This window comes from Gavialis gangeticus, unplaced genomic scaffold (assembly GCF_001723915.1).
Source record: "Gavialis gangeticus isolate Ggan-Ray unplaced genomic scaffold, GavGan_comp1, whole genome shotgun sequence".
NCBI classification, from domain to species: domain Eukaryota; kingdom Metazoa; phylum Chordata; order Crocodylia; family Gavialidae; genus Gavialis; species Gavialis gangeticus.
Window position 1 is genome coordinate 24,101,974 of NW_017729009.1, and position 16,925 is coordinate 24,118,898.

The 16,925-nt window shown below is 41.7% G+C and overlaps 1 protein-coding gene across 3 annotated transcripts in view; it reads left to right on the forward strand.

Annotated features, from left to right (window-relative positions):
• FAM65C (family with sequence similarity 65 member C) overlaps positions 1-16,925 on the forward strand; it is an 86,041-nt gene that overhangs the window by 35,410 nt on the left and 33,706 nt on the right. For 2 of the 3 annotated variants that reach the window (XM_019510246.1, XM_019510245.1), the window contains exons 2-5: positions 7,465-7,593; positions 12,192-12,338; positions 16,022-16,100; positions 16,904-16,924. In XM_019510246.1, coding sequence (XP_019365791.1) covers positions 7,493-7,593; positions 12,192-12,338; positions 16,022-16,100; positions 16,904-16,924 — 348 coding nt within the window. In that variant the 5' untranslated portion in view covers positions 7,465-7,492. Of the gene's footprint in view, positions 1-7,464; positions 7,594-11,033; positions 11,175-12,191; positions 12,339-16,021; positions 16,101-16,903; position 16,925 lie in introns of those variants that run through there. The other variant, XM_019510248.1, reaches the window with a different exon arrangement.

Sequence of the window (16,925 nt, forward strand, 5' to 3'; positions counted from 1 at the left end):
GCTCCCCTAGGCTATCTTTTGAAAATCCCTTCTTAGGAGCTTTTAATTAAAAGCAAAACAACAACAAACGAAATGTCAAATACATTGCTTAATGAACCTTTCTAATTAGATTGGCTCATCCCTAGCTTTCTTGGGAGGCTTGGTTACATGCTGTGCCTGCCAGCGAGAAACAAGCCTCAGTTCCCAGAGAAGGGTATCTAGATATCAGACTTCCTGGATTAAGGCTGAATTGTGTGTAGCCTTCCTAGATTGTTCTGCATCTCTTTTTCTTCTGTAAATTTCCAAGGAAAAACGTATATTTGAGAAATGCAAATCTATTTGTATGTGGTATATGCAACTGTATGAAAAAGGCCAGAGAAAAAGTATCAAAAAGGAGACTTTCTGACTCCAGGGTTTAAAGTGGCCTTTGTAGTTCTAAATAACTAGAGAAATGGCTCATAGTTCTGACATCAGCAGTATAATTGCAATGACTGGGTTAGAATGTTAAAAAAATGTTAAAAAGGAAAAAATGTTAAAAAGCTATTTTTTTTTTAAATTTAGAATGTTTATCTGGTAAAGTATCAAGTTAAGACGACATTGCTACTGAGGTCAGTGGTCTCTCAAAAGAATGCCTGAGAGCAAAGATTAAATACTGTGTGTACTTTCCCAGTGGATTTAACACTATAATGTACATGAGATGGACAGTTAATTCATTGTAATATTGACCTCTTTTATTGTGCCTTCAATATAATAGGGGCTGAGTTCTACAGCTGTCATGTGTCAGTAGTCACATAGACTTCAGTGGTGTTTCTTATATTGTAGGGTTGCAACAGTGGCCTTAATACAGGAATTCATATGTATAGCCTGATTCTGTATCCAGTAGGCCAGTGGAGACTGCAGTAGTTCAGACCTGTGATCTCTGTAGAAATGTTGTTTAATTCCATTGAAAGGGTGTGTGGGGGGAAACTTTGATCATATACATGTGATGGCAGTAAAACTTAGCACCTGTTTGCAACTTTTGGTTTACAACAGAAACTTTTGTTGGTAATATAATGTCAATTAAGGGTGAGAGATTTTTTACAACATTTTTCTATCAGCAGTAGTATAGAGGCAGTTTTACTGGCGAAAATCCTTTTGTGATATAGCTTATTTTATTCATATACCAACAATTGCACATTTGTACTAATAGAAGCTGTGTCTACACTAGGAAGATGCACTAGTATGCTTTCGTTGGTATGGTTACACTGGCAATCTTTTTTTAGTGTAGATATGATTTGACCAAAAGGTACAGGCATGCTATGATATTCACTTAGTCATGCTTTTTACTTCATTTTGGTTGTTTCTAACAACCGAGTTTGAGTTTGGCCTGAGATGATGTAGAAACGATTCCTGTTAACAATCCATTTATGTGATTTATGTGGAGTAAGCATAAACATTCTAAAACCATCTTTTAAAATGACACATGTTCCAAATTAGGACCCTGTAATCAAATACACATGGACTTCTACTGATTTTAGCAAAGGCCCAGATGGACACGGGGATTGGCAGATCTGGTTCCTGAATCAGGGCCACCATCCCAGATTTAAAGCGTTAAGCATACCTAAAGTGGGCAACTAAAAAGGTTTTTATTTTGTCTTCCACAATTTAATCAACTCCCTTTGGCTTTCACAAATCAAAATAAATGATTATGACAAATCAGTCAATGGCAAGACAATGCAGCTAAAGCCAAATTAATTTATTGGTAGTAGTAGTCATAGTAGTAGTAGTAAAACAATAATGACGATAATGAAGAATGATAAAGGGGACAGATATCATCAAACAGCATAGAGCAAGTTTACATGATCTATGCAGAACTAAAAAAACAGTGCTAAGGTGTAATCAGTCTATCAAAGTTGGCATCCAAAGTAAGAGACAGGACAAGCCAGGAATGCAACATCACAGCTCTGTCCAATGCCCAAGTCTCATATTGTAACATTATGTAAGGGTGATAGACTATGTTCTTTGTCTATAAGGGAACTTGGATGACTAAGACAGGCATTAGATATTAAGCTTGACCTCAGCTTGGCTTCCATTTTTGTTATGGGTGCACTGATATATGGGTCAGCTATCGGATCAGCACTGATAAAAGGAAAAATGACACTATCGGCTATTTTTGGTCATTGTAGTCAATAATTATGCCTGCATGGCCAAAATATCTTGGGGAGTGTAGTCCAATCCCCATGCCCTGCTGCTGGCCTAAGCCTGCAGCAGACTATGGTGAGCAGTGGGAGGGGACGCTGGGGAATGGTCGCAGGGTGCTGTGCTCAGAGGCAAAGGGACCATTACCAGCTCCTGCTGCTGCTGCTGCCACTGCCTTGGCAAAGCACCAGAGCTGCTATGGAGACATTGGGCTGTGTGCAGGCAGGGTAAGGTGCCATGGGAGGGACATTGCGCTCCGCCGGGCACCAGATGCCTTTGCAAAAGCAGCTTCTTCCCAGCTGCTGCAGGAGCTCATCTGCGCAGGTTCCACTGGTGCTAAGGCAGCAGTGTGCTCTGGGGCTCCAAATGCACCAAGTACCGCTGTCTGCATGAGGGTCCACCCTGCCTGCCTGGATGGCAGCATGGGCTGTGCAGGCAGCAGGGCTGCAGGTAGGAGCCATGGGTGAGAGAGCGATATGCATGGGAATAAGGTGGTCATCGCCTTCCTTATAGAGTGCCAGAGCAGGCAGGAGGCATGTGTGTGTTAAAAATGCAAAACAAAAATAGGTTTATTTATGCCAGTAGTTTAAAATGCCTTGCACTACTATTAAATATCAGGTATTGGATCAGCATCAGCTGATATGGTTGGCTAATCATTAGCTATCGTTATCAGCCAAGAATATCAGTGCACCCCTAATTTTTGTGCGTAATACTTCACAGCTGTAGACAGATGAGTCCACATTTTGCTACATTTGGATGTGTAGCCACCTGATACGGGTAGGTCAGTACAGAAGTATTGGTAAAAATTTCTACAATTCATTGCAAGAAGCAAATTTCATTTACAGTTATTTATAGTAAGTGGAAGCAGGTGTGGGTCTCTCAATTAATGGATCATTCACAAATGGGATGCTATACTACTTTATACAGGCACTAAATATTTCTCATGGGGTAGTTTAGTAAGTGTAAGTAAACTTTTTGGAGACATTTAAAAAAACAGAAGTACTAGTGTAATGGACAAAACATCAGCCGAAATATTTTGCAAGAAGTCAGTGAGTCATATTTTCCTCATAAAATTGTTGAAACTATTGTGCTCAGAAACAGTTACATATGTGGCTGGCCTTGGAAGAGTTTGAGCATAAACAAAAACAGACACCAGGTTTTTGTTTGTGGGGGATGAGGTTGGTTTAGCCTGTGGAATAACCTAATACTAACATATTAAGTAGCACAAGCAATTTGAGTTTTTTTAGTATACACTGCTGCATAATGGCTGGATATTTGAGTATGCAGCAGGTAAAATGTTAACATGTCTTCAGGGCATTTTTAAATCGTTGACATTGGGACAAATGAATTTTAGTCCCCTAAATCAAAAACAATTTTTAGTGGGGTGGGAATTGGAATGTCAGGCCAGCAAAGGCACATGCATGATAACATTAGACTGAGTTTGGAGGTTTGCATAAGAGCCCCAAAAACTGGATACTTTTGACAAACCTCTTCTCTTTTCTGTCAGCCCAATGGTTCCCTGATCCTTTATGTATTTCCCAGCATCAGGCTCCTTAAATTTGGTCTGATATTTAGTATTCTATTTCTGTCAGGCTCCAAACAGCTGTTGTCTTCACAGCTCTTGTTTTCTGGGAATGGTAGGTTTGGGGGGATGCCTCTGAATCCCAGTGGTAAACCCCAACATTTGAGACCCACCCACTGACTCACAGAACAGAGATTACCAGATTGGAAGATGGAATTCAGCTATATTTTGCTGGAGATCTTTATCTGATTTTCCCTTACTTAAAGAAAGAGTCAAATGGAAGATGTGGCCAGATGCTTTTCTTCAGGAGCAGTTGTGATGTGTTTCAGCACTTTCATACAGAGACACTGGCAAGTAAAGCTCCGTGAACCGCTTTTTAAAAAACTGTTTACAAATCCTTCCTTCTAAGAAGATGCTATTGTGGTATCCTCCTTAAGGCCTTGTAGTCAAAAGTGTGAACTTAGTGTTATGAGGTCTCTGAGTGGGTACCCCAAACTAGTAAATTGTTTCCATTGTATCATTAAATGATATTTCACTTTTATCTGGCCTGGTTGAATTTATCAACAGCTATTTCAAAGTTAGTAAAAGAAAAAAGATAATCCTTTTGACAATGCCTTTTCCAAGGTTATTTTTTTTTTAGTTTCCCTCCATTCTGATGAGAAAAGCTTCTGTTTTTCAAATCTGCCCATGAATGGCTTTGTAACTTAACCTGAAATGTTATGACTAATAGGACACTCAGTGAAGCTGAGGATTGATCCTATATGAATTTAAACAAACCTGACAGCATTCCTTTAAGGGCCGAACTAAACCTCAAAGACATGAGGCCCAGTTCTCCTCTTTGCTACACTCATGTTACTGCAGCATAACAACAGAGTTGGATCCAATTAACATCATGTTAATTAGATCCATTAAATCATGCCCTGTGATTTTCTGGAGAGCAGTTTAGTTTTGTCACCAAGTGAGTCTGCAAGGTTGAAACATCTTAACCCTTTTTAATATTGGCCTTAGTCTTGCAAATAAAGACTTGTATAACCTGCTGTCTTGCCTTAGCCTTGCACAGGGACTTGTAGAACCTGTTGTCTTCTCTTCAACTCAAGGTCCTCCCTAGTTTTGTCCATGGTTTCTTATATCCATCCTCCAAAGACTGAGAGTCTCATTTTGAGAGCTCCTTACTGCCACTGCTATATCAGATGTAGGAGTCATGGTAAAATAGTTTAAGATTCTCATCTTTACTCCCTCTGCCCTCACATAAGGACTTGCAGCCTGGACAGCAAGGGAATAGACCCAGGAATCCAGCCCAAATTTCATGGGGTCTGTGGTCAATAACCACAAGGCCATTCTTTGTGTTTCTTCCTTTAATGACTTGTTATGCAATGACATTTCTCAGTAAATTGCTTGTTTACTTCAAGCTATTTATCATGTGGATGGGGGATTGTTCACAAAGTTACAAACATCTGAAAAATGCAGGCAAGAATAGAAAAGGTTCTGCAGCTTTAAATATGTTGAGGAGTATGACCAGTCTGCCTAGGCATGCCCAATCTCATTAGTGACAACCCTTCTCAGCAAGAGAAGCTGAAAACTGGTTGAGATACCCTTAAGGAAACATGTTTCCATTGATTCAGCAGGAATTGGTCCAGAACCTTGGAGATCTCGTGTATTCCATGTACTGTAGCCATCTCTACGCATGAAACATGTCATGCCAGGCACCTGCATTCTCATGTATGTGGTGCTATTTTGTGTGGGCTGCCTTCCAAACCAGAAGCACCATAGCTACATTTGTATGGTGCTTTGGGCAGGCTAATTAGCACCGCAGTGACTGTGACAGCCTGATCTTATGCTAATTAGCCTATGCAGGCATGCTGAACTGCTTCAGTTTAGGAGGGAGCCTGTGCAAAGCAGCGTGGCATGCTTAAGGGTGCCACTGCTGGCTATGGGAAGTGTATGGGACACCCTGGCCTTTTTGCTTTAAATGACTGTGCTTGTTCATACTGCAGTGGCAGCAGGCCCCAGTGAGGCTGGGGAAGCACACATCTTGCCCATGTGAATCTGCAGACCTGAACAGGTTGCTCTGGGCTTATATCCAGCACCTATGTTCAAGCCCTCTGTCTCTGATGGGTTTGAGAGCTGCTGGCAGTGAGCCCAGAGCAGCTTCTCTTAGTTGAGAGCATACTTGGGTGAACCAGACATACTCAGCTCCACCATTCTGGGGACCTGCCACTGCAGAGGTATAGACAAACCCTTGCAGAGCAGGGAACTCTTTGGTTTCACATCCTGCCTTGTAAATCTTGCTCCGAAACATTTAATCTGCTTTCCATTGATGTACTTGTGACCTCCTCAAAGTCCAAACCAGCTGGTGCTCCCTGCAGAGAACTGGAAGTCTCCAAACTAATCTGTATAGGGAAATAACTGAAAAGCTGCAGGTCAGTGCTTGGTGTTCAGTTCTCATTAAAATTCAAGTGTACAGAAAATACCTCTGCTCATGGTTACGTGAACTAATGCAACTTGATACAGCTACTTCTGCTAAACTGGCACTGGAAATCAATGGTAGAGCCAGAAATAGAAGCCAGATCAAGTCTCTATCAATTGGACCAGGGTGTTAAGCCAGTTCAGGGATGGCAAGACAGTACAGAGGAACAAGGTCTGCATGCCCCTTGATTGTTTTCAGTTCCAGGATCTCCACTAGTCATGGGGGATCTTCTGGATTCTGGAGTTCCTCCCATAATGCAAGACACATGCCACTTCCCTCCCCTTGCAGACTTCTCCACTTACACGGGTATCTGTACAGGAGGGGATACTTCAGACCTCATGCTTCATTCAGACAAACTCACTGAGATCAGTGAGAGTTTTCCTGAACAAGGAGTGAGTAAAAATGGAGAGGGTTTGACCCTCTTTTTGGCATCCTTAAAAAAAAAAAAAATGAAAGCAAAACTGCTGGATGTGGTGTTTACATTACACTAGTTTGTAGGGGGCGGGAGGGGAATTCTTCTGTATATCAAATGCCTCGAATGATTTTCTACAGCTGCTTTGTGGGATGTGTCTGTTACTTTTATTATAGCATGAATTCTGTACACACACACACAGAGAGCAGAGAACACAATTCTCCAAGAAACAAAAGAGTCTGACTGATAGGAAACAGAAGTGAAATTGGAGAGAAATTCTTCTAGTTAGCAGGGAGACAGCCCAAGTTTTACTACTGGAACAAGAGGTTCTGCTTTGTGTTTTCACACCAAAAGCAACCAAAATCCTAGTTCTGTTCTTGGTGTCCCCCTGCTCCTTTACAAATCCCTGTTCACTTTAGTGATACTTTGCCCACATGCAGGAATTTGATGTAAAGGACATATTTGTAACTGGTCCCCAAATATACTTTTCAGGCATCCCAAATGGACTTGAAATATAATGGGTTGATTTGAATGCCTCCATCAGCACCAAGGCCAATCCACGCTGTAAGACAAGGTCCTGTTTTGCAAGGCACTGGGAACCCTCAAGTCCCATTGACTTCTGCAGGAGTTAAGAGTACTCAGCTTTTTGCAGGGGGAGACCGTGTGTTTGCAAAACAGATCAGCAAATACATGAGGACACGAGAGATTTTATTTCCGATGACTTGGTTGCTGATTAATTATGTTGTGGCTGGAAGCAGAGAAAACGTGTTTAGCAGACAGCTCTTTTCCTCTTGCCAATCTAGTGCCTGTTGTATTGTTTAGAGCTTTCTTTTCCCTGCAGTTCAGCATTGTTCAAGCCTGAATTGCCAAGCAGATTTTGATTCACTTGCTTTTTCTCTATTTCAGAAGGTGACAGACTTACTGACTTGCAACCATGTCAGTAAAACTCACGTTTGTTTCACCTGGTGATGGAGGCGGAATCAGCAGGAGCTGTTCCTTTGCTGGATTCAGCACAGTGCAAAGCAGAAAGTTAGCGTAAGTATCATGAAAAGTGAAAACAGTTAGATATTAGGTACAGATCAAGACTTTTTTTGCCAGCTGCAAGGCCCCTCCCCCCGATAAAGCATCTCTTCTCGTCTTAAATGGTTGAGTGGTGTTTTGCACCTTGCAGTAGCCAATTACGCAATTTGATTATGGTTTCTACATCAATTTTAGTCTACCAAGTGCTTTGGGATGTAAGGTGCAATCTAAAATACCATTCATCAAAAATCATTGTCACCTAGTATTTTAACTGTATTTGTACAAAATTAAGAGCAGGTCAGGCTACAGATGGATCATCCTACCTACTGACAGAACAAACACAGCTAAATCCATCTAAAATGGGTCTGACGTGTTGAAGCCAACATAGTTTTTACAGCTAATACTTAGTAAGTACAATTTTGCAAATTTGCCACTAAATACCAGTTTAAGTTGAGGAAATGGACATTAAAAGACAATACAAAATATCAGTTGTAATCTGCTAGATCAGACACTTGATGTCTGGGTCACAAGAATGCCCCAATTCATAGATTCTCTCCTTCAATTAATACTGAAGTAACCCTTCCTTCTTTAGCAGAATGGCAGTAAGTGATGAACTTCTGCCAACATGATCTTCCTGATGAGAAGCAAAACTTCCTTAGTGCTTGGGGTCATTACAAGTCTCATACCACTGTTCAATAAAATAAGGATAGAAGTGCTGGGTTTTGGCTAAAATCTAATTGAGGTTAGATTTAGATTAGATTTCTAATTGAAGTTTAGTTGTCTAATTGAAGTTAGCAATTGCATTCAGTCCAGCTACATTCCTCTTCAAGTTATTATATATTATTAGCATTATAGTAACTTCTGTAGGGCCCAAGTGAGATCAGGGAAACATTACTGTGGGAGCAGGGAAGGAAAACAAAGGCAGAGAGAGATTCAGCAAGTCTGCTCATATCATATAGGTCCATGGCACAGCTGGGCTAAAAATCCAAGCTTCCCAGTTTCCAGTGCAGACCATTATCTACTACACTGCACAGGTTTCATCCTTCCTGCTTGTCCTGAATTGCTGTGTAACATTGCTGGATGCTGTTAGTACTTACCTTTCCTCCAGATGCATGGATTCCTGTCCTGAATAAAGCGATTTCTTTATAGTTAGTAAAGTCTTTTTAGAACAAATAGTGCTTTATAAACTGAAGATTAAACAAAATATGTCAGAATAATACCAAGGTGAACGGATTCAAAGCATATAGAAGCATTGAAAAATATGCTACTAATGTATTCTACTCCTAAATTCATACCATGGAAAGTAACCCCTTGTGTCTCAATAAAACACCTGGCACTTCTTGTACAATACTGCATGTTTTCAAGCACTGAATGAGTTCCTTAACCTTGTTATCAAACACAATATTTATAATAGTGCAAGTTGAGATGGGAATCCAACACATCTTGGTGATCTAATCTGGAAGTCTTTACATATGATTACATGAGATTTGTTATGAAACCTGAAGAATAATAATAATCCTAGCACAAGTCAGACATCTAAAAATCACACTGATAACTAATCTCTGGGGGAAAAAAACACAGACAGCAAATTGTGTAAACAGATTTGAGCCTAAAACATAATGGGGTTCTTACAAGAAAAACTGCATCTGGAAAGGGGTTGAACAGCTGTTCCCATAACTTAAGCACTTACAGCAGGGGAAGAATACTTTAAAAAAGGGAATTCACATAAGAGGAGTCCATTATTTTCAGGTGTGAAGCATTTCAAAACAATTGTTCTTCATACATTTTCCCAGTTGTTTGCTCATTTGTCTAGATGGAGCAAAGCTTTGCTCAGGGATGAGAATTCAGCCATTTAGGAATTTCTGGGTGAAACACCAGAGGACTTAACTGTTGTTTCCTAGCTAACTTCTCTCATAGGCTTTTCAGAATGGCAAAGCTGGGGATCATTTGGTATTCTGCAGCATTTATGCAAAGGCCAACAAACAAGCCAGGTTGTCAAGGAAGCCCCTGAGCAGACTTTGCATTTCTACCACAGCTTCCCTCAGAGCTGGCAGAGTGCTTTAAGCACATTGTATCATTTAGCTTGGCAACACTTTACAAAGAAGGTAAGTGTAGTACAACCACATTATACCAAACACCTATGGGCCTGGAAGAAGAGTTCATTAAGAAAGGTTATTTGTTACAACAAGATTAGTCAATTTGCTTCCTCAGAATAATGACAAAAAATATGGTTCTTGTGCTGGGATTATTAAATGCTGGGGTTTGTTAGAATAAGATTGTACTGCATTATTGTTGCCATCCACAAAGTGAAAAACTTGCACACAGCAGGCAGAAACTGCAGAGGGATTTATTACTGTGGTACCTAACTTGTAGGTGTCTGGGCTTGGTAGTAGAATCCACAGCCCCGAATTAGGCACCCAGCTTTGTCCTTGTGTATAACAAAGAAATGGGATTTTCAGGAGCCCACATGTTGAGTGGGTATCTGCCTAATTTAATCAATAGGAAACATGGAGGAGAGAGGGGCAAGTTTTAAGTTCCCTTCTTACCTGACACATGGCCACCTCACTCTAGGCTGCAGGAAGAGGCCACCCTGAGTTTGGGATTCACGGTCTTGATCCTTTTTGTGAAGGAAGGAAGGTAGGTAGGTAGGTAAGCCATCTTTCTTAAAGGGAGTAAGTGCTCTTAGCCACCTCAGAGAGTAGAAGCAGATGACCCCTTTTGTACAATTGCTCAACAATTTAAGTGTTCACCCAGGACAAAGGATGTGCTTGCATTTTGTTTTCCCTCTGCTGTATGGAGTTTAAATTCACATCTCTTCCTTCCCTTTCATCACAGCCACAGGAGACTAGCCTACCTACCAGGCTGTTTGTATTCTTCACTCCCTTCTGTTGAAGTTGTCCCCACTTTGCTTGGAATAATCGAAGATTCACTGGGTCAGTAAGAAAGACGTACAAGTGTCTAATTTAGGTCTACAAAATCTGAATGCAGCTGCTACCTAACCCTGCTGGATGCTTTATTTAACGGTTCTAAACTTAACATCTAGCAGAACTAAATAGCAACTGCATTCAGATTCTATAGATGGTTATTTTGAACTCAAATACCTACAAAGCAAGAGTAGGTTGGACTCTGATGCTCAAGCCCCTTCCTTCTACATCTAGCCTAAAGAGTAGAGCACTTGCCTGAGGGTTGTCTGTAACAAAGCTGGAAACAGCCTTTAAGTATCTTGACACTTAGCTCAAATCTCCAGCCCATCTATCCTTATGCTTTGAGGTGTAGGAATACTAGTTAAACTGGCACATATGTAATTAATTCCCTCTCACTTTCCTCAGGTGAGTCTAATAGAGACCTTGTTTACATCTCAGGAAGAGTGGGAAGGCTCAGCTAAGCCCAGTGATGAACGTGATTAGTTTTTAGGAGTGGGGAGTTATCTTTCTAAAATAAAGGTTTGGTTTAAAGAAGGAAGTTAAAGGCAACAGAAGGGAGGCTTAATGAAACCAGATACAAAGAATCTGGGTGTAGAGGAAGGTACACCAGTCAAAAATCTGTCAATAGCAGACTAGCATCAGCAGTGCCTACCCTGACTCTATCCATTACAGGTATGGGATTAACTGCTACAGGTGTTATTTTTCAGGCAAAGCAGCCCCACTTCATAATAGCCTTTTGTAGTATTTTTGATACAAATGGAATTCATTTTTGTTTTCACAATTGTTTTAAAAATATGTTTGTCATTGTAAGGGACTTTGATAAGTAACTATTTTGTAATCTGGACTGAGTAGAAATGAACTATAAATGAATACTTAAACACATGGTGTGTACTGACAAATAGTAGCTTTTTCTAAAGCTTTATTATAAGGTATCTTTCCCAGACTACCTAATAGCTTGAAACTGATCTATTCTCTTAAATTTCCTTTTAAGAGTAATTGTGTATGATATAGTCAAATGGATGCATAAAGTAGCTATGTTTTTAATACATCTCTGGGGCTACTGAAGCTTAGGGAGCAGGGGTTCCTGAGGCTCAATCTCCATTGACCTTAATAAAGTTATATAATTTCTATACATTACAAATGAAGATAACAATGAAAATGGGATCCCATTCTTGGTAATGACCATTTACATGAGAAATCTGAGTTCAAAGGGCAACTCACATTAATATGCTTACAAAATTAGGACTTCAGTTAGCTACTGGATGAGAATATCAGAAGGATTAATCGCTCTGGGAAGTAGCAATGACTTGACTAATTTTTGGTCCTCAGAAGTAATGGGAACTCTGTATGGTTTTCCTTTTAAAGACCACAGAAAGGTCACTCAGCTCTTAGTAGTCTTCCTTTAGGCCAGAAAGTTAGCCCCCTGCTCTAATGTGTCTTCCTTTGGCTTCTCTGTGCCCTTACCTGTTATGCAATCTGATTACCATTTTGTGGCTTTGGGTTGAGAGCAAAAGTCTTACCACAGTCTGCTACTGCTCTAACAGAAGATCTTCTCCTTGTTTTACTTCAAGGTGAATGCTCACCTGAACAAAGGCTTACAGGACTGAATCTAGGATTAATATTCTGGTAGCTCTGCATGTGAAACTTCTAGGACTGAGGTGGTATGTTGTTGTATTCTTTCTCTTACAGAAAGTCTTTCAGTAGAAGCTCAGTGAGATCTAAAATGTCAGTGAAATCCTCCAAGATTTATCCCTCCCTGCAGAAAGGGGCTGTCATCTGGGATCCAAAACCACAGCAGGTGAAGAAAATTTTTGAAGCTTTGAAGAAAGGACTTAAGTAAGGATTTTTCAAGTATTGTTGGAATTTGCCTTATCTAGTGTATTCTTTATTGCTAAAGTTTGTGCGTCATATGCTAGTTCAGTAATTCAGTTCTGTATCCTTTGAAATTGGTATCAAAGCTTTCATTGACTACTTTGGATATTGAATTGGGTCCTCTTAAAACTATATCCAGTCTTGTACTCTATCTGCCCCTTTGCAAACAAACTGATTTGGGCCCAGTCTCTCACCTCCCTTTCTCAGTGGCAGAGGGTGCTCTGCTTAACTACAAGGAGCTGAATTGGATTGATGAATATGGCGTTAAAACAACATGTTAATTGTATTTAATCCAGAAAAAAAAATCGCATAATTCTGAAGCCTTGATAGTGAGCAACTAAATGTTTGATGCTATACAGAAATGAAGATGGGCAGACAGGGTCAAAGTCCAACTTTTTTCCTCTGTATCCATTCCAGATGGCTCAGCTAGGTATGTATATTTTTATTCCTAGACAGAATATGGATCGGAGAATGGGCTGACAGTCTGAATGCTCTTTGTTTAAAATAAAACCTTCAGTTACTCCACTGAAACGATTATTTTATTTGAGCAAATATAAGCAGAGCTCCTAGAATCTGATTATGTAAGGGTCTTAATCCTTCCTCTGTTAAAGTTGATAACAGAGAGTAAAACTCTCTATGGTGATGATACATCCAGCCTGGGACGTTGGGAAGTTCATTACCTTCCTGGCAATTGTGGTTACCTAAAGTGTAAATGGAACCATCTCAGCCTTCCTGTGGCTTTCACATTCCTGTAAGTATTTCTCTGGATGTTGTCTTGACTCAGGGTTGCTTCACATACAAAGCTAATGACTCTAGGATTTTATTACCATGTTAGCTCTGATCATGGGATTTTAAGCTCCGAACATAATGAGAAATAGCACTGTAATTAAGCTCAAACACTTCAGCTTCTTAATTATGCTTAACAGTAAAACAAACTAGTTTTCCCATGAAGACTATAAAATCCCAGCCTTTAAGTGACTTGTTAGCGTATTAAACTAAGCACAAATAGGGATATCAAATCTCTCTTGCAGCATTTAGAATTTTTGTTGGTTATGGGGAAACCAAAACTGTCTGATGGATTAGAGCTTGTCCTAATTCCACAAGCAGTGCTGTGTGATCAGGCTCTGGCAACTGTGCAGGGCTCCTAACAGAACTTACTAATTGACTAAGGCAATCTTAGGAAAAATCTGTATCAAATGGCAATTTAAAGTCCAAATTTTAAGCAGAAGCAAGCAAAATCCATTTGTTGCTGGAAGGACTTAGATTTTTGGTGTGGAGTGCATGTATGCTTGTGTACCTATGTGCATGCATGTGAGGGTTTTTTCTATAGTGAGCTATGGTGAATAACCCATAATTCTTCTGAAACTTGTGGGTGATGCTATATCAGACAAGAGTATTAATGCTTCTAGAACCTACAATGATGTGGCTCTTTATATTTTTAAAAAAAAAAAAAAAAAAGGAAGGAAGGAGAAGCTTTGGCTATCTGCACTAAGCTGTTACTGGCAAGCCTGGAGAGTAGACGACTGAAAGTTGGAACCACCGTGCATCTCAGGGGAGCTGTGTTTGTAACAGAACAAGAACAAAAGACTCCAAAAAAGTAATTTTGAAAAAGTGCAGGCTGCCTAACATAAACACATTGAGCTGTTTAGATTGTTCAGGTTCTGCATCTTGCAAAACAGCATTTTCCAGGAGTTTTTCTTCAGCTCTTAAAATACAAAATGGGAAAATAGTTGCTTGTGTCTGTTCTGAATTAAAAATGAAGCTGGATGAGGGTTTGCTCAGGAAGAGTTCTGTCCTGTAGTAGCTACATTGGGCCTGAGTTTATAGCCCTTGCACACAAGGTCTAGGGACAGACATTCAAAAAGCCGGAGCCTAAACTGATTCAACCTTTTCAGGTTAATCAAACCTGCCTAGGCTGAACTGGTTTGTAACCAGACAAAAAAGCTCTCTGGACTGAGGCAATGTGGGCACATGCCTGCAGTTGCTCAGGCCAGGTGCAGAGGGTGCTAGTGCTAGAGCTGGCCATTGCTTGCAGGGAAGCTGTGTTGGGGATGTGTGGCCAACCCAGGCTGAACTGGCCAGAGGGGTTTAATTCCCCCTCCCTGTGCACCTGGCAGGGCCCCAAGCTGGGTCTGCCTGCACTCCCCCCTTGCTGGTGTAGCAGGGGAGCACCATGGCTCCTGGGGAGGGAAGGGGGGCAGGGAGCAGAGTTAGTTTCCCCTCTACCCTGCTTGTGGGTGAGTGGCTCCCTGCTCAGAATAGGCCCCTGGCTGTCCCCTTCACCAGAGTGAGGAGGAGTAACCCCTCCCTGCCCTCCCCCCTCCTCCCACTGCAGCGGGATGGGGCAGGGGCCTTCCTGGGGGTGGCAACCCCAGTCACACTGTGGGGGAGAGGGAGCCCCTTCCCGGTGAGGGGCTGAGCTGCAGGCTTGGGCTGTGTGCAGCAGCGCCGGGGCGTGGAGCAGGCTGGAGCCCTGCAGGCCCCCACAGCTCTGCCGGCCCCACAGCGCAGCCCTGCTGGGAAGCCATGACAGGCTCCTGCCTATTGGGCACTTGTAACTTGCCACTCCAGCCAGCCCTGCTGCTCAGGCAAGCCACTGAGGGAGTTTATTCAGCCGCTGGCCCCGAGAGTTGCATTCCCGGAGGGGTTACCTTGCAGCCCCGGAGCTCCCAGGTGGTGGATGCCCTGCTTCCATTATTCCCCTCCCCGCTGAGTTTCAGCTGTAGCCGGGCTGGGCAGACCCCTGCTGCAATGCCTTAATTTCTTCATGTATGTGCACGCACCCTGCCAATGGTGTCGAACACCTCCTTGGGCCTGCTTTTTCAGGGCACAAGTGTTCACTGTTGCAGCTCCTGGATTTTGTAAACTGGAGCTGATGAGCAACTTATTCCTTGGCAGATTTAGGAAAATGGGCCCAGTGGACAAATGAACTAAAGCCTTGCATTGGAGGGGATTCTAGCAAGGAGGTTGGGGAGGGATGGACAGGGACAGCTGTTGAGACCACTGGCTTTGGGACCAGGACCCATGGCAGCTGCTGCATGTGAGTTGGAGCCTCCTGGCCTCCTAACAACCCCTCCTCCCTCTCATCCTGGGAGACTCCCTTACCACACTCCCAGCTCCAGTACCTCATGTTGTATTTCTCTCTTGCATATAAAGAGTGAAGCCAGACTCCTTCCAAATGACTTTCTTTTAGGTTAGATTAAAGGAAACAAGAAATGGCAAATATGTGAGTGAGCACAATTATGTGTCTCACTTTTTCAGTTACAGCTGCCCCTTGAATTACCTCGGAGCACCCTGCTGAGAGGAGAAACAAGCCCAGGGGTTTCCTAACACTGAAAAATGTAAAGAATTAGAAAAAAGGAATAGTTGGACATCTCCTTACACTTCTACCATGTACCTGGGCTCTTCTCCCATCATGGCCCTCCTTGCATCTACTTTCTTTTCCTTCAGGACAGCCATTTTCCTGTGCAAACCACCCCATCTTCCCCATCTCATTAGGGGTGGCTTTGAGAATCAAATGTCTAGAGAGTGGCAGAGGGAAAGGAAGTCTCTTGGCCTCCTTGCATCCTGCTGCTGACTGCTGGGATAGAGGTGGTGCCATTTGTGCAGTAGGTTACAAGCACATCTTTTCTCTTCCTCCCCTCCAGCGAATACCTGGAAGCACAACAGGTTGAGTTGGATTATCTCTCTGGTCGACACAAAGATACAAAAAGGAACTCCAGACTGGTAAGATGCTTATTAATCATCAGGGTGACTAAATGAGAGCTGATATTAAAAAGACAAACAAGCTGTGTCTCTTGCCCCTACAACTCCTGGGGGCTTTCCAGTTGTTAAGTCCTGACCTCTTGAGTGAGAAGCTAGTGTTCCAGCAGTTTCTCAGATTTGCCAAGCAAATTCGGACTTGATTTGGGAATTAAACCCATGAGTCCCAACTTTCAGTATCCTGCTAAGGTTCCTAGGTCACATTCCTTCCTCATTGAGAATGTTTCTATTCTTGACTATTAGGCAAGCAACATGCATGTCTGGCAGGACCTAGAAACTAAAAGGAATAAATGTAAGACTAGAATGGCAAAATATGAATGAACAGATGCCTATCATCTCTGCTACTGCCACACCCCATCTTCCTTACAGAACCTTTGCTTATTATTAGTAATACCCTAACTATACAGAGCACTTAATAATAGATTTGAAATTGGGTCTTTCATTTGGGGCACAAATAAATCTTTCAGGGTTGGATAAAAGGCTTAAAAACGTGCATCTGCCCCAACTGGTTTGCAGGTCTTCCTTCTTTTTGAAAATCAGTTTGTAAGTATCTCAGTTTGGGCATCCAAAAGAACCAGGCACTAATATGAGAAAATGCTCCTAAAATTGGTGGCCTTGCTGCCTGCCTGTCTGCTGTCATAAAAGTATCTTTAAAACAGTGTAACTCTCAACAAGTGCTTGAGCAGCTGGTTCTGCATTAGACTTGGAAATGTCGTATTAATATGTATAAACAAATTCATATTCAGCTTGCTGTATTTATCTTTCAGGCTTTCTATTATGATCTGGATA